We start from the raw sequence: 22426 nt of genomic DNA on the forward strand, positions 1-22426 counted from the left end.
GGAGGCGAGAGAGGCTCCAGCCTCAGGGTGCAGTGTACAGTGTGCTCTACTATAGTCTATATCAGGGGTGCTGTCAGGGCCGGGCCGAGGCGAGAGAGGCTCCAGTCTCAGGGTGCAGTGTACAATGTGCTCTACTATAGTCTATATCAGGGGTGCTGTCAGGGCCGGGCCCAGGCGGAGGCGAGAGAGTCTCCAGTCTCAGGGTGCAGTGTACAGTGTGCTCTACTATAGTCTATATCAGGGGTGCTGTCAGGGCCGGGCCGAGGCCGAGGCGAGAGAGGCTCCAGCCTCAGGGTGCAGTATACAGTGTGCTCTACTATAATCTATATCAGGGGTGCTGTCAGGGCCGGGCCGAGGCGAGAGAGGCTCCAGTCTCAGGGTGCAGTATACAGTGTGCTCTACTATAGTCTATATCAGGGGTGCTGTCAGGGCCGGGCCGAGGCCGAGGCGAGAGAGGCTCCAGCCTCAGGGTGCAGTGTACAGTGTGCTCTACTATAGTCTATATCAGGGCCGGGCAGAGGCGAGAGAGGCTCCAGCCTCAGGGTGCAGTGTACAGTGTGCTCTACTATAGTCTATATCAGGGGTGCTGTCAGGGCCGGGCGGAGGCGAGAGAGGCTCCAGCCTCAGGGTGCAGTGTACAGTGTGCTCTACTATAGTCTATATCAGGGGTGCTGTCAGGGCCGGGCCGAGGCGGAGGTGAGAGAGGCTCCAGCCTCAGGGTGCAGTGTACAGTGTGCTCTACTATCATCTATATCAGGGGTGCTGTCAGGGCCGGGCCGAGGCGGAGGCGAGAGAGGCTCCAGCCTCAGGGTGCAGTGTACAGTGTGCTCTACTATAGTCTATATCAGGGGTGCTGTCAGGGCCGGGCTGAGGCAGAGGTGAGAGAGGCTCCAGTCTCAGGGTGCAGTGTACAGTGTGCTCTACTATAATCTATATCAGGGGTGCTGTCAGGGCCGGGCCGAGGCCGAGGCGAGAGAGGCTCCAGCCTCAGGGTGCAGTATACAGTGTGCTCTACTATAATCTATATCAGGGGTGCTGTCAGGGCCGGGCCGAGGCGGAGGCGAGAGAGGCTCCAGTCTCAGGGTGCAGTGTACAGTGTGCTCTACTATAGTCTATATCAGGGGTGCTGTCAGGGGCGGGCTGAGATGGAGGCGAGAGAGGCTCCAGTCTCAGGGTGCAGTGTGCAGTGTGCTCTACTATAGTCTATATCAGGGGTGCTGTCAGGGCAGGGCTGAGGCGGAGGCGAGAGAGGCTCCAGTCTCAGGGTGCAGTGTACAGTGTGCTCTACTATAGTCTATATCAGGGGTGCTGTCAGGGCAGGGCTGAGGCGGAGGCGAGAGAGGCTCCAGCCTCAGGGTGCAGTATACAGTGTGCTCTAATATAGTCTATATCAGGGGTGCTGTCAGGGCCGGGCCGAGGCGGAGGTGAGAGAGGCTCCAGTCTCAGGGTGCAGTGTACAGTGTGCTCTACTATAGTCTATATCAGGGGTGCTGTCAGGGCGGGCTGAGGCGGAGGCGAGAGAGGCTCCAGTCTCAGGGTGCAGTGTACAGTGTGCTCTACTATAGTCTATATCAGGGGTGCTGTCAGGGCCGGGCTGAGGCGGAGGTGAGAGAGGCTCCAGTCTCAGGGTGCAGTATACAGTGTGCTCTACTATAGTCTATATCAGGGGTGCTATCAGGGCCGGGACGAGGCGAGAGAGGCTCCAGTCTCAGGGTGCAGTGTACAGTGTGCTCTACTATAGTCTATATCAGGGGTGCTGTCAGGGCAGGGCCGAGGCGGAGGCGAGAGAGGCTCCAGCCTCAGGGTGCAGTATACAGTGTGCTCTACTATAATCTATATCAGGGGTGCTGTCAGGGCCGAGGCGGAGGCGAGAGAGGCTCCAGTCTCAGGGTGCAGTGTACAGTGTGCTCTACTATAGTCTATATCAGGGGTGCTGTCAGGGCAGGGCTGAGGCGGAGGCGAGAGAGGCTCCAGTCTCAGGGTGCAGTGTACAGTGTGCTCTACTATAGTCTATATCAGAGGTGCTGTCAGGGCCGGGCCGAGGCGGAGGCGAGAGAGGCTCCAGTCTCAGGGTGCAGTGTACAGTGTGCTCTACTATAGTCTATATCAGGGGTGCTGTCAGGGCAGGGCTGAGGCGGAGGCGAGAGAGGCTCCAGTCTCAGGGTGCAGTATACGGTGTGCTCTACTATAGTCTATATCAGGGGTGCTGTCAGGGCCGGGCCGAGGCGAGAGAGGCTCCAGTCTCAGGGTGCAGTGTACAGTGTGCTCTACTATAGTCTATATCAGGGGTGCTGTCAGGGGCGGGCTGAGATGGAGGCGAGAGAGGCTCCAGTCTCAGGGTGCAGTATACAGTGTGCTCTACTATAGTCTATATCAGGGGTGCTGTCAGGGCAGGGCTGAGGCGGAGGTGAGAGAGGCTCCAGCCTCAGGGTGCAGTATACAGTGTGCTCTACTATAGTCTATATCAGGGGTGCTGTCAGGGCCGGGCCGAGGCCGAGGCGAGAGAGGCTCCAGCCTCAGGGTGCAGTGTACAGTGTGCTCTAATATAGTCTATATCAGGGGTGCTGTCAGGGCCGGGCCGAGGCGGAGGTGAGAGAGGCTCCAGTCTCAGGGTGCAGTGTACAGTGTGCTCTACTATAGTCTATATCAGGGGTGCTGTCAGGGCGGGCTGAGGCGGAGGCGAGAGAGGCTCCAGTCTCAGGGTGCAGTGTACAGTGTGCTCTACTATAGTCTATATCAGGGGTGCTGTCAGGGCGGGCTGAGGCGGAGGCGAGAGAGGCTCCAGTCTCAGGGTGCAGTGTGCAGTGTGCTCTACTATAGTCTATATCAGGGGTGCTGTCAGGGCCGGGCCGAGGCAGAGGCAAGAGAGGCTCCAGCCTCAGGGTGCAGTGTACAGTGTGCTCTACTATAGTCTATATCAGGGGTGCTGTCAGGGCCGGGCCGAGGCGGAGGCGAGAGAGGCTCCAGCCTCAGGGTGCAGTGTGCAGTGTGCTCTACTATAGTCTATATCAGGGGTGCTGTCAGGGCCGGGCCGAGGCGGAGGTGAGAGAGGCTCCAGTCTCAGGGTGCAGTGTACAGTGTGCTCTACTATAGTCTATATCAGGGGTGCTGTCAGGGCCGGGCCGAGGCGGAGGCGAGAGAGGCTCCAGTCTCAGGGTGCAGTGTGCAGTGTGCTCTACTATAGTCTATATCAGGGGTGCTGTCAGGGGCGGGCTGAGATGGAGGCGAGAGAGGCTCCAGCCTCAGGGTGCAGTATACAGTGTGCTCTACTATAGTCTATATCAGGGTGCTGTCAGGGCCGGGCCGAGGCGAGAGAGGCTCCAGTCTCAGGGTGCAGTGTACAGTGTGCTCTACTATAGTCTATATCAGGGGTGCTGTCAGGGCCGGGCCGAGGCGGAGGCGAGAGAGGCTCCAGCCTCAGGGTGCAGTGTACAATGTGCTCTACTATAATCTATATCAGGGGTGCTGTCAGGGCCGGGCCGAGGCGAGAGAGGCTCCAGTCTCAGGGTGCAGTGTACAATGTGCTCTACTATAGTCTATATCAGGGGTGCTGTCAGGGCAGGGCTGAGGCGGAGGTGAGAGAGGCTCCAGCCTCAGGGTGCAGTGTACAGTGTGCTCTACTATAGTCTATATCAGGGGTGCTGTCAGGGCCGGGCCGAGGCGGAGGCGAGAGAGGCTCCAGTCTCAGAGTGCAGTGTACAGTGTGCTCTACTATAGTCTATATCAGGGGTGCTGTCAGGGCCGGGCTGAAGCGGAGGCGAGAGAGGCTCCAGTCTCAGGGTGCAGTGTACAGTGTGCTCTACTATAGTCTATATCAGGGTGCTGTCAGGGCCGGGCCGAGGCGAGAGAGGCTCCAGTCTCAGGGTGCAGTGTACAGTGTGCTCTACTATAGTCTATATCAGGGGTGCTGTCAGGGCCGGGCCGAGGCGGAGGCGAGAGAGGCTCCAGTCTCAGGGTACAGTGTACAGTGTGCTCTACTATAGTCTATATCAGGGGTGCTGTCAGGGCCGGGCCGAGGCGGAGGCGAGAGAGGCTCCAGTCTCAGGGTGCAGTGTACAGTGTGCTCTACTATAATCTATATCAGGGGTGCTGTCAGGGCCGGGCCGAGGCGGAGGTGAGAGAGGCTCCAGTCTCAGGGTACAGTGTGCTCTACTATAGTCTATATCAGGGGTGCTGTCAGGGCAGGGCTGAGGCGGAGGCGAGAGAGGCTCCAGCCTCAGGGTGCAGTGTACAGTGTGCTCTACTATAGTCTATATCAGGGGTGCTGTCAGGGCCGGGCCGAGGCGAGAGAGGCTCCAGTCTCAGGGTGCAGTGTACAATGTGCTCTACTATAGTCTATATCAGGGGTGCTGTCAGGGCCGGGCCCAGGCGGAGGCGAGAGAGGCTCCAGTCTCAGGGTGCAGTGTACAGTGTGCTCTACTATAGTCTATATCAGGGGTGCTGTCAGGGCCGGGCCGAGGCCGAGGCGAGAGAGGCTCCAGCCTCAGGGTGCAGTATACAGTGTGCTCTACTATAATCTATATCAGGGGTGCTGTCAGGGCCGGGCCGAGGCGAGAGAGGCTCCAGTCTCAGGGTGCAGTATACAGTGTGCTCTACTATAGTCTATATCAGGGGTGCTGTCAGGGCCGGGCCGAGGCCGAGGCGAGAGAGGCTCCAGCCTCAGGGTGCAGTGTACAGTGTGCTCTACTATAGTCTATATCAGGGCCGGGCAGAGGCGAGAGAGGCTCCAGCCTCAGGGTGCAGTGTACAGTGTGCTCTACTATAGTCTATATCAGGGGTGCTGTCAGGGCCGGGCGGAGGCGAGAGAGGCTCCAGCCTCAGGGTGCAGTGTACAGTGTGCTCTACTATAGTCTATATCAGGGGTGCTGTCAGGGCCGGGCCGAGGCGGAGGTGAGAGAGGCTCCAGCCTCAGGGTGCAGTGTACAGTGTGCTCTACTATCATCTATATCAGGGGTGCTGTCAGGGCCGGGCCGAGGCGGAGGCGAGAGAGGCTCCAGCCTCAGGGTGCAGTGTACAGTGTGCTCTACTATAGTCTATATCAGGGGTGCTGTCAGGGCCGGGCTGAGGCAGAGGTGAGAGAGGCTCCAGTCTCAGGGTGCAGTGTACAGTGTGCTCTACTATAATCTATATCAGGGGTGCTGTCAGGGCCGGGCCGAGGCCGAGGCGAGAGAGGCTCCAGCCTCAGGGTGCAGTATACAGTGTGCTCTACTATAATCTATATCAGGGGTGCTGTCAGGGCCGGGCCGAGGCGGAGGCGAGAGAGGCTCCAGTCTCAGGGTGCAGTGTACAGTGTGCTCTACTATAGTCTATATCAGGGGTGCTGTCAGGGGCGGGCTGAGATGGAGGCGAGAGAGGCTCCAGTCTCAGGGTGCAGTGTGCAGTGTGCTCTACTATAGTCTATATCAGGGGTGCTGTCAGGGCAGGGCTGAGGCGGAGGCGAGAGAGGCTCCAGTCTCAGGGTGCAGTGTACAGTGTGCTCTACTATAGTCTATATCAGGGGTGCTGTCAGGGCAGGGCTGAGGCGGAGGCGAGAGAGGCTCCAGCCTCAGGGTGCAGTATACAGTGTGCTCTAATATAGTCTATATCAGGGGTGCTGTCAGGGCCGGGCCGAGGCGGAGGTGAGAGAGGCTCCAGTCTCAGGGTGCAGTGTACAGTGTGCTCTACTATAGTCTATATCAGGGGTGCTGTCAGGGCGGGCTGAGGCGGAGGCGAGAGAGGCTCCAGTCTCAGGGTGCAGTGTACAGTGTGCTCTACTATAGTCTATATCAGGGGTGCTGTCAGGGCCGGGCTGAGGCGGAGGTGAGAGAGGCTCCAGTCTCAGGGTGCAGTATACAGTGTGCTCTACTATAGTCTATATCAGGGGTGCTATCAGGGCCGGGACGAGGCGAGAGAGGCTCCAGTCTCAGGGTGCAGTGTACAGTGTGCTCTACTATAGTCTTTATCAGGGGTGCTGTCAGGGCAGGGCCGAGGCGGAGGCGAGAGAGGCTCCAGCCTCAGGGTGCAGTATACAGTGTGCTCTACTATAATCTATATCAGGGGTGCTGTCAGGGCCGAGGCGGAGGCGAGAGAGGCTCCAGTCTCAGGGTGCAGTGTACAGTGTGCTCTACTATAGTCTATATCAGGGGTGCTGTCAGGGCAGGGCTGAGGCGGAGGCGAGAGAGGCTCCAGTCTCAGGGTGCAGTGTACAGTGTGCTCTACTATAGTCTATATCAGGGGTGCTGTCAGGGCCGGGCCGAGGCGGAGGCGAGAGAGGCTCCAGTCTCAGGGTGCAGTGTACAGTGTGCTCTACTATAGTCTATATCAGGGGTGCTGTCAGGGCAGGGCTGAGGCGGAGGCGAGAGAGGCTCCAGTCTCAGGGTGCAGTGTACAGTGTGCTCTACTATAGTCTTTATCAGGGGTGCTGTCAGGGCAGGGCTGAGGCGGAGGCGAGAGAGGCTCCAGCCTCAGGGTGCAGTGTACAGTGTGCTCTACTATAGTCTATATCAGGGGTGCTGTCAGGGCAGGGCTGAGGCGGAGGCGAGAGAGGCTCCAGCCTCAGGGTGCAGTGTACAGTGTGCTCTACTATAGTCTATATCAGGGGTGCTGTCAGGGCCGGGCTGAGGCGGAGGTGAGAGAGGCTCCAGTCTCAGGGTGCAGTGTACAGTGTGCTCTACTATAGTCTATATCAGGGGTGCTGTCAGGGCCGGGCCGAGGCGGAGGCGAGAGAGGCTCCAGCTTCAGGGTGCAGTGTGCAGTGTGCTCTACTATAGTCTATATCAGGGGTGCTGTCAGGGCAGGGCTGAGGCGGAGGCGAGAGAGGCTCCAGTCTCAGGGTGCAGTATACGGTGTGCTCTACTATAGTCTATATCAGGGGTGCTGTCAGGGCCGGGCCGAGGCGGAGGCGAGAGAGGCTCCAGCTTCAGGGTGCAGTGTGCAGTGTGCTCTACTATAGTCTATATCAGGGGTGCTGTCAGGGCAGGGCTGAGGCCGAGGCGAGAGAGGCTCCAGTCTCAGGGTGCAGTGTACAGTGTGCTCTACTATAATCTATATCAGGGGTGCTGTCAGGGCCGGGCCGAGGCGGAGGCGAGAGAGGCTCCAGCTTCAGGGTGCAGTGTACAGTGTGCTCTACTATAGTCTATATCAGGGGTGATGTCAGGGCCGGGACGAGGCGGAGGCGAGAGAGGCTCCAGCCTCAGGGTGCAGTGTACAGTGTGCTCTACTATAGTCTATATCAGGGGTGCTGTCAGGGCCGGGCCGAGGCGAGAGAGGCTCCAGCCTCAGGGTGCAGTATACAGTGTGCTCTACTATAGTCTATATCAGGGGTGCTGTCAGGGCCGGGCCGAGGCGAGAGAGGCTCCAGCCTCAGGGTGCAGTATACAGTGTGCTCTACTATAATCTATATCAGGGGTGCTGTCAGGGCCGGGCCGAGGCGAGAGAGGCTCCAGCCTCAGGGTGCAGTGTACAATGTGCTCTACTATAGTCTACTAGCCGACCCGCGGCATAGCATACGCCGCATAAGAGGGTAGAGGGCAGGAAGGAGGTATTGGGCACAGCGGTGGGGAGGGGGGTTGGACCCCCCCTTAACTGGGTCCCCCATGTGCACTCCCCCTCCAGCTTAAGCTCAGCAGGACCCCCCCCCCCCCCTCTCACCTTGGTCCCCCATGTGCACTCCTCCTCCTGCTTAAGCACAGTTGCAGCCGCCACTATTAGTAAGAGGCAGCGGGCGGGGATGACTCACCTCTTCCGCGTTCCACTGTCGTCGCTTCCTGCAATGCCGCACAATGTATTGGTGTAATTTGCCTTTTTAAAACAGAAGGAAATCTGCAATAATTCAGCTATAAGTGAACATTTGTGGTTACCCACAATGCACTGCTACGAAATATGAAAATTCCCCCTTTCCCCCTTGGTACGCCAAGCAAGCATCCAGAGCCGCTGGTGTATAGCAAGCATATAGCTTTAAATTTTACACAGTCATATCAAACTCACATGTAGACAGTCTGTTTTAGACTTTTGGTCCTCATCAGTACATGGCAGGGATTGATACGGATGTATGAGATAGGGCTTGGACCAGTACAACAGAGTAACCAAGCAGCTCAGGGTGACCCAAACCACTCGGAATGTATAGGGGGATAAAAGGGACCAAAAAGACCTCCTACTAAAAAAAGCAAAGCTTGGTGTAATTTTTCCCTTCTTAAAACAGAAGCAAATCTGCAATAATTCCGCTATAAGTGAACATTTGTGGTTACCCACAATGCACTGCTACTGAATATGCAAATTATCCCTTTTCACCCTTAGTAAGCCAAGCAAGCCTATAGCTTTAAGTTTTACACAGTCATATCAAACCCACATGCGACAGCCTATTTCAGACCTTTGGTTCTCATCACTACATTGGCTATCATTCATAAAGCATTTCCCCATGCGAAAATGCTTAAAGGGATACTGTAGGGGGGTCGGGGGAAAATGAGCTGTACTTACTCAGTGCTTCTAATGGTCCCCCGCAGCCATCCTGTGTTGGCGCAGCCACTCACCAATGCTCCGGCCCCGCTTCCAGTTCACTTCTGGAATTTCTGACTTTAAAGTCAGAAAACCACTGCGCCTGCACGCCCGTATCCTCGCTCCCGCTGATGTCACCAGGAGTGTACTGCGCAGACACAGACCATACTGGGCCTGTGCTGTGCGCTCTTGATGACATCAGCGGGATCGAGGACACGGCAACGCAGGCGCAGTGGTTTTCAGACTTTATAGTCTGAAATTCCAGAAGTGAACCGGAGGCGGGGCCGGAGCATCGGTGAGTGGCTGCGCCAACACAGGATGTCTGCGGGGGACCGTTAGAAGCCCCGGGTAAGTTCAACTCATTTTCCCCTGACCCCCCTACAGTATCCCTTTAAAACAGCTGACTTTCCCGCACACGTAGCAAAATCTGCATTCATAAAGGCTCCTTCTGCATCAAAAGCCGACATTACCGAGCAGAGCGATAAATCACCGCCTTGTACGGTGATTGTTGTAAAAAATGTAGCAAAATGTTAATTCATAAAGATCACCGTAAGCGGTGTGAGGTCGGGAAGTACCGCTCCCTCTGATGTGCGATAACAATGTTAAGTGAATGGAGACACACAGACCTCCCAGACAGCTGCAGTAGAGCAGAACACGGAGAAATGTATCAACTCGGCAGCTTCCGTGCCTCCGCAAGCCTACCGTCTGCCTAGTTCGGAGAATCTCCGCACTGCTACCGCACCTGGATACTTTTTTATGAATCAGCAGCCAGAAGTCTAAAACACCTTCAGCAGTGTTTTCCCACACTGATTCTCCATACCAACAGCACTTTTATGAATGATAGCCATAGCAGAGATTGATATGGCTGTATGAGATAGGGCTTGGACCAGTACAACAGAGTAACCAAGCAGCTCAGAGTGACCCAAACTTCAAAGAATGTATAGGGGGATAAAAGAGACCAAAAATCCCTCCTACTAAAAAAAAGCAAAGCTTGGTGTAATTTTCCCTTCTTAAAACAGAAGCAAATCTGCAATAATTCCGCTATAAGTGAACATTTGTGGTTACCCACAATGCACTGCTACTGAATATGCAAATTATCCCTCTTTGCCCTTGGTTTGATATGACACTACTTCTTCTTCTTGCTTGGACCAGCCCCTTCTTCTTGCTTGGACCGGCCCTGGGGGCAGGGCGCTACTTCTTCTTCTTGTTTGAAGGTTGAGGCACTTACTATATTATATATATAGATATCAGGGGTATATCTAACAACTTTTCAAATTCTAAACTTAGCATTTATAATGCTGGTATAATACAATAAAAGTCTTTAGATAGTAATATACCAACATTATAACTGCTAAGTTTAACATTTGAAAAGTTGTTAGATCTCTTGGACTCGGCAATTGGAATTGCATCACAACCATAGATATTGGCATACAACGAATCTCCCCTTTCCTCTCTCACGGACTCACCACCAAGACCAAAAATGTGTGCCCACCTAGAAAGCCTCCGTTCAGTCTGTGTTTCCTCTCCAAAGGCCTCGATTCATAAAGCATTTCCGCATGCGGAAATGCTGAAAACGGCTCACTTTACCGACCACACAGCAAAATCTGTATTCATGAAGGCTTTTTCCGCATGAAAAGCCGACATTCGCGAGCAGAGTGATAAATCACCGCCTTGTGCGGTAATTATCTTAACAAAAGTAACAAATGTCAATTCATAAAGATTAGAGGAAGCGGTATGCAGACGGGGATTACCGCTACCTCGGATGTGGCGAGAAGCGTGCGGAATACATTGCAGTGAATGGGACAGACCTCCCAAGCAGCTGCAGAGAGAACACCGCACGGAGGGACTCCGCCTGCTTCTCCTGTTTCCGCATGTCTTCCGACAGCCTAACGCCTGCCTACAGCGGAATATCTCCGCACGCCTATCACAACTAGAAACATTTTTATGAATTACCACCCTGAAGGCTGAAATACCGACAGCGGTGTTTCCCCGCTCGAGTTTACCTTACCGACAGCACTTTTATGAATCGAGGCCTTAGTCTCAAGTAAGGGCGGGACCTGAGGGGGCGTAGCCACATCACTGTAAATGTCTCACACAGCGTGAACGGGGAGGAGATGCTGCCTCACCATTTGCTCATCTCCCCTTCAGCCACGCTTCTCTCCTTTATCCGCGCCTCTTCCCTCTGATCGATGCAGCTAGGCATAAAATTCCAATAGCCGCGGCTGCTAGGTAGCATATTTTGACAGCCGCGGCTGCTTGACGGCAGCAAATTCTGCCAGGATGCGGCTGCGATCTACTCAGGAGGCGATCGTCCTATTTGGCACGCCTGGTCTATATTATAGTGATGGGTGAATATGGCTATTTTGTAGGGTGAGAAGGATTAATTTCAAATGGTGAACATTTAGCAGGAACTGAGCAGCTCGAAACAGGTTTGTATCCAAAAGTAAGTTAGGGTTAGGTTAGGGTAAGGGTTACAGGTCAGTTTTGGCACAGCAGTCAGATCAGTAGTCGGGGCACAGGTCTAGTTAATGTTGGGGTTCATGTTTGGGCAGTATTGGGGTACAGATTTGTAATAAGTTCTATTATTTCTTCCCTTAGGGATCACATGATGTTGTACAGCCTCTTTCTCCTCATGTTGCTGTTGGCTGAAGTCATATATCCTTGCCAGTGCCAATCAGATGTTTGCAAGACTGCCAATGGGAAAGATGGTCACCCTGGAAACCCGGGCCGAAATGGCAGACCAGGGGAAAAGGGGGATCAAGGGGATCCAGGTACAACAACCCCACAAGAACATCCAATAATAGTCAGGGAATTTCTAGAATGGATTGCTAGCCACTATAATATTCCTGTACCCATACACTGTACCCTATATAATCAGTGGCGTAGCTAAGGAGCTGTGGGCCCCGATGCAAGTTTTACAATGGGGCCCCCCATGCACTCTATACATAACAATTGACACGGCGCACCAAAACCTGCCAATGGCAACTACAGTGTCAGAGGTGCAAGAAGGGGATGGGGAACAGTTTGTTAATGATTACCACTATTCAAAGTATCTATAGAAGTCATTATTACCAGCACAGGACCAATAGAGAGCTAATACTGTATTTGAGGGAAAGCCCTTTGGGGCCCCTCTGGCCCAAGGGCCCCGATGCGGTCGCTACCTCTGCACCCCCTATTGCTACGCCCCTGTATATAATACTGGGCCACACCATCATCACTGCCCCTCATGTCATAGCGCTACACATTACTGTACCCATACACTATGCCTCATATATTACTGGCCACACCATCATCACTGCCCCTCATGTCACACCTTACTGTACCCATACACTATGCCTCATATATTACTGGCCACACCATCATCACTGCCCCTCATGTCACACCTTACTGTACCCATACACTGTGCCTCATATATTACTGGCCACACCCATCATCACTGCCCCTCATGTCACACCTTACTGTACCCATACACTATGCCTCATATATTACTGGCCACACCCATCATCACTGCCCCTCATGTCACACCTTACTGTACCCATACACTATGCCTCATATATTACTGGCCACACCATCATCACTGCCCCTCATGTCACACATTACTGTACCCATACACTATGCCTCATATATTACTGGCCACACCCATCATCACTGCCCCTCATGTCACACATTACTGTACCCATACACTATGCCTCATATATTACTGGCCACACCATCATCACTGCCCCTCATGTCACCCCTTACAGTACCCATACACTATGCCTCATATATTACTGGCCACACCATCATCACTGCCCCTCATGTCACACCTTACTGTACCCATACACTATTCCTCATATAATACTGGCCACACCATCATCACTGCCCCCCATGTCACACCTCACTGTACCCATACACTGTGCCTCATATAATACTGGCCACACCATCATCACTGCCCCTCATGTCACACCTTACTGTACCCATACACTATTCCTCATATAATACTGGCCACACCATCATCACTGCCCCCCATGTCACACCTCACTGTACCCATACACTGTGCCTCATATATTACTGGCCACACCATCATCACTGCCCCTCATGTCACACCTTACTGTACCCATACACTATTCCTCATATAATACTGGCCACACCATCATCACTGCCCCCCATGTCACACCTCACTGTACCCATACACTGTGCCTCATATATTACTGGCCACACCATCATCACTGCCCCTCATGTCACACCTTACTGTACCCATACACTATATACTATACGTCTGGTTGGCTGTCACACGGGGGATATGTGTCTGGTTGGCTGTTACGTATGGGTCCTAGGTCTTTTGTATGTGTGGTGGGGGGCATGGCTTCAGCACTGAAGCCAGATGCAAAAGCCCAGTGCTTTTGCATCATTGTCAAAGCCACGCCGTGTGTCCACGCTGTTCCAATCGATCCCTCCAGTCAGTCCTGTCACGCCAGTCCTGTCTGGCCATTCCTGTCACAGCAATTCTATTAGTCCTGCCACACTAGTCTGTCAGTCTCTCCAGTCAGTGCTGTCACACCAGTCCTGTCTTCAGTCCTCTTTCTCCAAAAGCCATAACTTTTTTTTTTTTTTTACAAAACTTTGTTTCTTCTTCAGACATGATACAGAACTGGTTGAGAACCAAAACAAGCTATATGTTGCTGAAAAGTGGTTTTTTTTCCTGTTTTAGGTGATGTCCTCCAAGTAGCAGGTCTGACAGCAATGAAAGGTGACAGTGGTGATCCCGGGACTTCGGGAGCGCCTGGCTTTAAAGGATTTAGAGGGCCAGATGGACCCCCTGGACCTCCAGGACCACGAGGAGTAGAAGGGTCGAAGGGATCGAAAGCAGAGATGGGTAATCAGCGCAGACCTGCCTTCTCTGCTGTGAACCCTGAAATCAATGGCAACATGGTGACCTTCAAAACAACTATCACCAATAAGGAGGGAGTATATAGTGCCGAGAGTGGTCGCTTCACCTGCTCTGACCCAGGCTACTATTATTTTACATTCCAGGTGGTTTCAGGTGGAGATCTCTGTCTTCAGATCCACACCAAGCAAGGATCTGCAGGTTCAAAGAGACTTCTCACCTTCTGTGACAAGAACGCCACTCGTAAACCACAGGTGAATTCTGGTGGAACTGTCCTGAAACTGAACAGAAATGACCAAGTCTGGATCGAAGTGGACAGCAACCAGAATAGCATCTCCAAGGAAAGTCCCAACACCAGTGTGTTCAGTGGCTTCATGCTCTTCCCTCATGAAGACTAAATGTCCCCTCCCACTGAGTACATGTAACCACCCACTGTCATCTGCTCCACCCACTGAGTGCATGTGACCGGCTTCACCCAACCTCTGGTTTGATTATCTGCTCCACCCACTACATCCATGTGATTATGTCCTACATCTGCTCCACACTCTATAGATGGAATCACTGGCAGATTCTCCAGTGATATGTCCTCTTCTGTCAGATGGAAACAGATAATTTAGCCATGTAACAGTCAGTGTTCCCCATCCTATCTGTCTGATCCCCACCTCTATCCAATCTGCTGCCCCTCAGGGAGGATCATAACAAAGCACAGAAATAAAATATTCTTCCAGAAAAGTTCAAGTGTGTGTGTGTGAGATACTTCCAGGCAGGGTCGGACTGGGACACTGGGGGCCCACCAAAGAAATTTCAACCTGGGGCCCACACATCCCATGATTGCGGTGAAAAAAGGGCGTGACCATGCACCGGAAGGTGGGAGTGGTCATGATGTATTATGAACAGGGCAAAATGTACATGATCTTAGCAGCATTGTAATTCAGAGACACTGCTGCCCAGCAAAACTTTGCATAGAGTCCCCTCCTTCAATATAAAGTAATGTCCTACTTTGCAGAGGTTGCGACCGCAGAGGTTGCGACAGCATCGGGGCCCATGGGCCAAAGTGGCCTCGAAGGGCCCTCCCTCAACTACAGTATTACCTTTCTATTGGTCCTTTGCTCATAATAACTTCTATAGATACTTTGAACAGTGGTAATCATTAACAAGCTATTTCCCATCCCCTTCTTGCACCTCTGACACTGTAGTTGCCATTGGCAGGTTTTCGTGCATCGTATCAATTGTTATGTATAGAGTGCTTGGAGGGCCCCATTGTAAAATTTGCATCGAGGCCTACAGCTCCTTAGCTACGCCACTGCTCTCAGTGATTACAGCACTGAGAAGAGGATTTTTGTGCTTCAGGCAGCAATTGGAGCTCTGTCAGACAAGGAGGGGGGGGGGGGGGGCTACCAGAGACCTGGAGGGGGGGCCCACCGAGGGAAAAAACTGTACTACTGTGGCCCAGTCCAACCCTGCTTCCAGGAGAGATATCCGAGATCCCAGAGGAAGTGAGTGACTATCAGTGTCTGTGACTCAGTCATGTCCTATCACCAGTCAGCCAGAGGTCATGGGAGGCTGCAGGTAGAACATTGTCAGCAGAAGTCATGTCAAGCTGCAGGTAGAACATGGTCAGCCAGAGGTCATGTCAAGCTGCAGGTAGAACATGGTCAGCCAGAGGTCATGGCAAGCTGCAGGTAGAATATGGTCAGCCAGAGGTTATGGCAAGTTGCAGGTAGAACATGGTCAGCCAGAGGTTATGGCAAGCTGCAGGTAGAACATGGTCAGGCAGAGGTCATGGCAAGCTGCAGGTAGAACATGGTCAAGCAGAGGTCCCGGCAGGCTGCAAGCAGAACATGGTCAGTGATCAGGCAGGCAAACTGCAGGTAGAACCTGGTCAGACAGAGGTCCTGGCATGCTGCAGGCAGAACATGGTCAGGCAGAGGTCATGGCAGGCTTCAGGGAGAACATGGTCAGGCAGAGGTCCTGGAAGGCTGCAGGCAGAACATGGTCAGTGTCACTGGTGCTGACCCTAACTGCCTGACTTCCCTTTGTCTTCTGCTCCCACTTCCCACCAAGCCACTGATGCTAGCTAACACTCTTGTGTAGCTTCTATTCTACCTGAACCTAATTCTGTCCTGCACCCTCCTCAACCTCCACCTGTACAAAACTAACTGTGCTAGTCCAAACAGAAATATTAACTCAGTCAAGCTAATAGCTGGCATGTGAGGAGCTTAGGAGGCCAGGCAAAGACATACAGAGCAAGAGTTTGTGTTCAAGGTGGACCTTCGAAGAAAACCAGAAAAAAACTGGGAAGCCCTTAGGATGCAGTAAGTAGGTTGGAAATCTTGCATCACAATAAATGAGTGGTACTCACAAACAAGAGTTGCAAGACCAGCAACCACAGTGTAATTGCCAGTGAGAAAAGCCTGTCCTCACATGGTTTCTTGCGTCTTTAGGTCGGGTGCAAGGCCAGTTCTAGAAACAATGGGGCCCCCGAGCAAAATTAACCTGAGAGCCCCCAACAAGCACACCCACAACCAAGAAAACAGCATTAGGCCCCCTTTGCCTCTATGGAAGCGCTGGCCCTGGTCGGGTGGGTGCTGCCCCAATAAAAATTGTTTAAGTTCGGAGAAATGAAAACATACTTGCCCAGAATACAGTTGGAGGGCAGTGTGGCGAAGACGGAGGAGGAAATGTTTTGCAAATTCTGACACTTGAAAGATGTGTCAAGTGTCTGAACTTACAATAAATTTCACTTACCTCACACAGGTCCTTTGTCCTTTTATAGAGGTAAGCTTTTTTTATTCATTACTTCCTTAGTCTCTTCAGTCTCGCATACAGAGCAAAGTCACATGAAGCCCGCAAATACACGTAACATCTATATATATATTTACAGTGTGTGTGTGTGCGTGCGTGCGTCGATCACTCGAAAACGCCTTGACCGATTTGAACGAAACTTGGTACACAGATCCCTTACTACCTGGGATGATATGTTCTGGGGTCTCGCGTCCCCCCTGCACAACTGGGTGAAGCTACAAACAGCAAATCAGATTTCACCCATTCATGTCAATGGAAAAAATGTAAAAGGCTGCCATTCTCACAGTAATCAAGCCAGAGTCCCCACACTTGGCACAGTTGGTCACTTGGTGACCAAGGTTACAAATCCAGGAAAAGTGGGCAGAGAATTAAACAGCCAATCAAATTTCAGCCATTTATATTAAATTGGAAACTGTAAACTGCAGCCATTCATACACTGTTAATCGCAGGGTTTTCAAACTTGGCACACTTGGTCACTGGGTGACTGGGGTTAATATTCAGTGGGTGGAGCCTACAACAGCCAATCAAAATTCACCTATTGATTTCCAAGGGCAATATTTAAACTGCTGCCATTCTTACACTGTTAATGGCAGAGGCTTTAAACTTGCTACAGTCGGTCATTGGGTGACTGGGGTTCGAATTCATTAAAGGAGGCGGAGCCACAAACAGCCAATCAGATTTCCTTGGTAGATAAACTGCTTCCAAAACACTGGTGTAGTCCCCTTGATGATATGATAGCAATAGATGTTGTATACATGAGAAGTGTAATTTCTTACCTTCTCAGAAGGACAAACCACTATTTAAGGGAAGAGTAATGTTTATTCATACATGGTAGACAATGTGGTTTTTAGGCACTCACGTTTGCGACCAAAAATTCTACAGACACTTGTACTGACCTGAGGAAGTGGGCCAAGACCCGTGAAACGCGTTATCTACCATGCATGAATAAACATTACTTTTCCATTAAATAATGGTTTGTCCTTCTGAGAAGGTAAGATATTACACTCAGTGGTGTAGCTAAGAAGCTGTGGGCCCCAATGCAAGCATTGGGGCCCCCCAAGTAGGGATGATCGGAACCAGCCAATTCCGTTCCGCCGGAAATCACGGATTCCGTCAGTGGTCACCGCTTTCCGCAGAATTGTATTTTCGGGAATTTTTAGGCAGAAATTGTTCATTCCGTTCTTTTTGGTCGGAACGGAATTGCTTTTTCAATGTGGCGGAATTCCGAAAATGCCTGTGAAATTCTGCCAGTATCCGTTGATGGTTTTAAGCTGAAAATTCAGTTCGATGGCATCAAGTCATAGAGAGAGGGAGAGGGAGAGGGGGAGAGAGAGGTACAAATCCTTAAGCATGCTACTTTTTCTCTTGGATTGATCATAATGGTACATGCTAGGCTGGCTTCAGCATGTAGTGTTGTTGGTGGTATAGTGGATAAGTCAGTTGCCTAACACACACTGAGACCTGGGTTCAATTCCCAACCATGGTATGTAAGCTGGCTTTTGAAAAACTAGAGAGAGAGATTTTTTTTTTCAATTCCGTAAAATTCTGCGGAAATCAGAAATTGCAGCGAGCATCCCTACCCCCAAGCATGCTATACATAACAATTGATACGTCGCACCAAAACCAATCAAGGACAACCACAGTGTCAGAGGTGCAAGAAGGGGATGGGAACTGCGTGTTAATTATCACTACTATTCATATCAACTATAGAAGTGAATATTATCAGTACAGGATCAATAAAAAGCTAATACTGTGGTTGAGGGTGGGCCCTCAATAAAAAGCTAATACTGTGGTTGAGGGTGGGCCCCATAGGGCCACTCTAGCCCAAGGGCCTCGATGTGGTCACTACCTCTGCACCCACTACTGCTATGCCACTGATTACACTACTCATATATACAACATTTAGTAGTATAATATCATCAAGGGTGCTTCCATAAGTGTTCTTAAGTATAGTCCATACCCCATAGGGGTTTATTTTAGTCAAGGTGACCTTCAGTCCTCACATACAATCCCATCCACAACAGGACACATATCTCAATGAGCATTAATCCTAAGAGGTCTTCCAAAGGGCCAAAGACCCTGAATCTCAGGTAGCTACATAAAACCAAAAAAAAATTACAAAAAAATTGCAATGCAGCCTCCTTGGCAGAAACAATGAACCGCCAAGGAGGTTAAAGATATTTGACCCATTGTGGAAGGGCTCAATGTAAAGGCTGCACTCACTATTAGAGGAGGAACATTGGAATGGGATTGGCCTTGTCACGGCTCCAGGTCTCGTCCCCATATCTCTGGATTTGTAGAACAATATCTGTTTTACTAGAAGGGTGTAATGTGTGTCTGCTAACTCCCTGTTTGAGCTGAGCTCCCTTTAAATGTTGCTCAATCCCTGCTAGTCACGACTAACTTCTCCAGCCTGTATTTCAAATCTGGCATCAGCGATCTCCTCATCACCAGGGCCGGATTTGTACTTTTTCCCACCCTAGGCCCAGTATCACCAACCGCCCCCCGCCCCGCATTTTTTTTGACACTGCCTACCAACACTTTTAACTTTAAAATAAACCACAAAATGTTGGTTATTTATTATTAATTAAACTTAGGACAGCGACACAGCCTAACAAACTGTGAAGAAACCAAGAGACCTGTAAGGCTACGAGGGGCTGGAGGAAGCCCCTGGTAAGTAAATTAAAACTTTTTCCCCTGTCTCAGGGATACTTTAAAGGAAAAAGATGTATTCTTACCTGGGGCTTCCTCCAGCCCCCAGTAACCGGTTTGCTTGATCACCACCATTTTCACACAATGAAGCCGCAATCCAGCCCAGTCACACAACAGAGTGCATGGCCTTGACGAAATACAGGTAGTCCTCGGTTAACGAACGAGATATGGACTGTCGGCTCGTTCTTAACCTGAATCCGTCCTTAAGTCGGGACTACCTGTTCTGCTGCCATTTTTAGTGCAGAGTTGGCACAGCGGAAGGTAAATAGAGGACATCTCACCTGTTCCATGGCTGTAGAAGGTCCCAGCGTGCTGCCCGGAAGCTGCCCGTCCTCTCGCTCCGCCCACTGTCCTCCCGGCGGCTTCACATGCGTCGCATAATGATACATTAGCCGCCACTAGGGGGCTTCTTCTGATTGCGTCATTATGCGACGCATGTGAAGCCGCCGGGAGGACAGTGGACGGAGCAAGAGGACGGGTCGTGCAGCTTCCAGGCAGCACGCTGGGACCTTCTACAGCCATGGAATAGGTAAGATGTCCTCTATTTACCTTCCGCTGCGCTTACTCTGCATTACAACTGGCAGCAGTACAGGTAGTCCCCGGCGGCGTGACGTCGCGGTGGGTGTTCGTATCGGCGGGTCGTTCATAAGTCGGTGTTCGTAAACCGGGGACTACCTGTACCCTTCAGAGCATTTTTGTGCAAGCAGTTACAGTTAGCAAAGTGGGCTGCGCAAAACATTCCCTGTCCGCACACCGCACATACTCTGTAAAGTGCGAGACAGAGAGTGTGGGCTGGACAGGGCAGACCAGGGGACCACATTCAGCAAAGACAGGATGGGGCCAGTAAGAAGCCCTCAGTATATATAATTACCTTACTACATACAAATAACATTTAGTTTCTAAAGGGGAGGGGGCCCTCAGTAAATATCATCACCCAGCTATTGTCACTCATTTTACATTTGATTATCCTGACACTGACAGTCAGGAACACACAGACAGACATCAGGCTGCAGGCCTGCAGCAGAAGCTTACAGTCAAGTCTGCAGACAGTCACAATTTCACAGGAGCCAGGCAGCCAGGGATGTGCACACTGTGCAGCAGAAAATCAGGTTAGGGGGTCTCGTTCTGCAGAGCGCCTGCGCAAGGCTGTCATAGATCCATCAGCCCCAGCGGCACCGCGAGACCTCCCCTAGACTCCTGTCTAGCGCTGTGCGTGCCTGTGAATCAGTGACGTCACGTCACTGATTGACAGCGGAGGCGGCGCCCTATTGAAAGATGCGCTCCAGCCAAAGCTGGAGCTGCCTGCTGGGAGTGAGCGGTGAGCGAAAGTCTACCTTGACTCGAGTCCAGGGCAGGGCGCACCACACCATCGCTTGGCTCAGATGAGTGAGTCAGTCACTCGGAGTCCTCCTCCTCCCGGATCCCGCCCCCGGTCTTGTAGCCAGGCAACCGCAGCCGCTTCCACCTGACCTGCCTTGCCTCTGCTCGCATCGCACACAGAGCAGAGCGGCAAGCGGGGCGGGCGGCTGCGGACACACACTAGCGGGCGGCTCACCTGGTGCAGTAGTTATTAACCTGTCACCCGCAGCCGCCCCACGAAGTTAGCATAATAAATTCGCCCTAGTCCTGTGCCTCGGAGGCCTGCCCACAAATCCGGCCCTGCTCATCACATTCACAACTCACCTGTCTTTTCAGCCACCAGAGGGGCAACATGAGGACCACAGCCTGGTGTCATGTTGCAGATGTACACTGGGGTTAGAAACAGGAAAAAAGGGTGCTGCCATAGGCACCTATTATAAAAGCCTCGATTTGTGGCAATGAGAGAAAATTTAGGCACAGGGAGGTGCCCGATAAAATAGCGGGCGTTGGGTCTTCCTGCTATACAAATTGCAGCATTGCATAGCAGGCGCCGAGCGGAGCGCCCACTATGCAAAGCAACATTTGCATAGCGGAAAGACTCAGCTCCTGCTATTTTATTGGATGCCCCCTGCACCCAAATTTCCTCTCATTGCTGCAAATCGCGGTTCTGCGGTGGGGGAGAGGTTAAGGTTTAGACACCACCAGGGGTGTTATGCTGGGAATACACGGTACGTTTGTACCGCTCGATTAAGCCATTAGATGGCTTGATTGATAATTTCCAAAATGTCCGATCACCCGCCGGATCGATTCTGTGCTCGATACCGCATGGGGGACAATGGAAAAAGATAAGGAAAACGAGCAGAAGATAAGAGAATCGCCCACGGGGACGAGAGGGGAATCGATCCTGCGGCATAATCGAGCGGTACAAACCATACCGTGTATTCCCGGCATTAGGCTTAGGTGCCACTGGTGGTTGGGGGTATGGGTTAGGCATCGGTAGAGGGAGGGTTCTGTGTTAGGAAACGGTAGAGGGAGAGTTCTGTGTTAGATATTGGTAGAGGGAGGGTTCTGTGCTAGACATCGGTAGAGGGAGGGTTCTGCCTTAGGCAACAGTAGAGGGAGAGTCCCTATGTTAGGCATCAGTAGAGGGACGGTTCTGTGTTTGGCATCGGTAGTGGGAGGGTTCTGTGTTAGGCAACAGTACAGGAAGGGTTATATGTTAGGCATGGGTATAGGGAGGGTTCTGTGTTAGACAATAGGCATCGGTAGTGGGAGAGTTCTATGTTAGGCTTCAGTAGAGGGAGGGTTCTGTGTTAGGCATGGGTAGAGGGAGGGTTCTATGTTAAGCTTCAGTAGAGGAAGGGTTTTGTGTTAGGCATAGGTAGAGGGAGGGTTCTATGTTAGACTTCAGTAGAGGGAGGGTTCTATGTTTAGGCTCATCCAGGCATCCAACATAATGCACAACCAACCGCACAATATGACCAACCGCACAACAAGTTGTTTTAAATATGTACCCCTCGAGTGGTTTCCCCACTTTGCCTTATGTTTGATGCACTCTAGACGACCGGGGAAGCTATATTGGAGATGAAGCCTTAAGAGCAGCAATATGGGGGAAGTAGGGGGAAAGCCCTAAACACTAGGGAACTGTATAGGGGAGGATGGGGCCTCTAGAAACCAGCGAATTGTATAGGGAAGGAGGACCACTAGACACCAGAGAACTGTATAGGCGTTGGACAGGGGGACGAACTTTATAAGGAAGGAAGGTGGCCAGTAGACATTGAGGTTGGCCCGCGATTAGGTCCCAGTGTGCAATTTCGGGCCCACTTTGTGTTTGAGTTTGACACCCCTGGACTATCACTGGTGAAGCTTGTAATAGCACGATACAATCAAACTGCAAGCTGCTGCTGGAGACACGCTGGTGCACAAAGAATTGTGGAAATGGAACAGTAAGCAATACAGTACAGGAGTAGAGATGAGCTTCAGTTTCGCATCATTGTAATTGTGGCTCAACATTCACAATTGCAATGCAGAATTGTAATGCGAAATTTACGGCAAATTCATGACTAATTTTGCCCATACCCGTAATTGTGATTCATAACTTCACAAACTGAAAATGCAAAAGCTACATTGAAGTCAATACCACCACCGACTTTAATGGTTAATAGCAAAGACGCCATACATGTTATCGTCACCAAACTTGCTAGGTAAATT

At 51.7% G+C, this 22426-nt stretch overlaps 1 protein-coding gene across 1 annotated transcript in view; it reads left to right on the forward strand.

Annotated features, from left to right (window-relative positions):
- Positions 1-14077, forward strand: part of C1QA (complement C1q A chain) — a 29803-nt gene extending 15726 nt beyond the window's left edge. The window contains exons 2-3 of the mRNA XM_068243146.1: positions 11071-11243; positions 13163-14077. Of these exons, the coding sequence (XP_068099247.1) occupies positions 11071-11243; positions 13163-13737 (748 nt within the window). The 3' untranslated portion in view covers positions 13738-14077. The remainder of the gene's footprint in view (positions 1-11070; positions 11244-13162) is intronic.
- Positions 14078-22426: the final 8349 nt, after the last annotated feature.

Source organism: Hyperolius riggenbachi, chromosome 6, assembly GCF_040937935.1.
Source record: "Hyperolius riggenbachi isolate aHypRig1 chromosome 6, aHypRig1.pri, whole genome shotgun sequence".
Lineage (NCBI taxonomy): Eukaryota > Metazoa > Chordata > Amphibia > Anura > Hyperoliidae > Hyperolius > Hyperolius riggenbachi.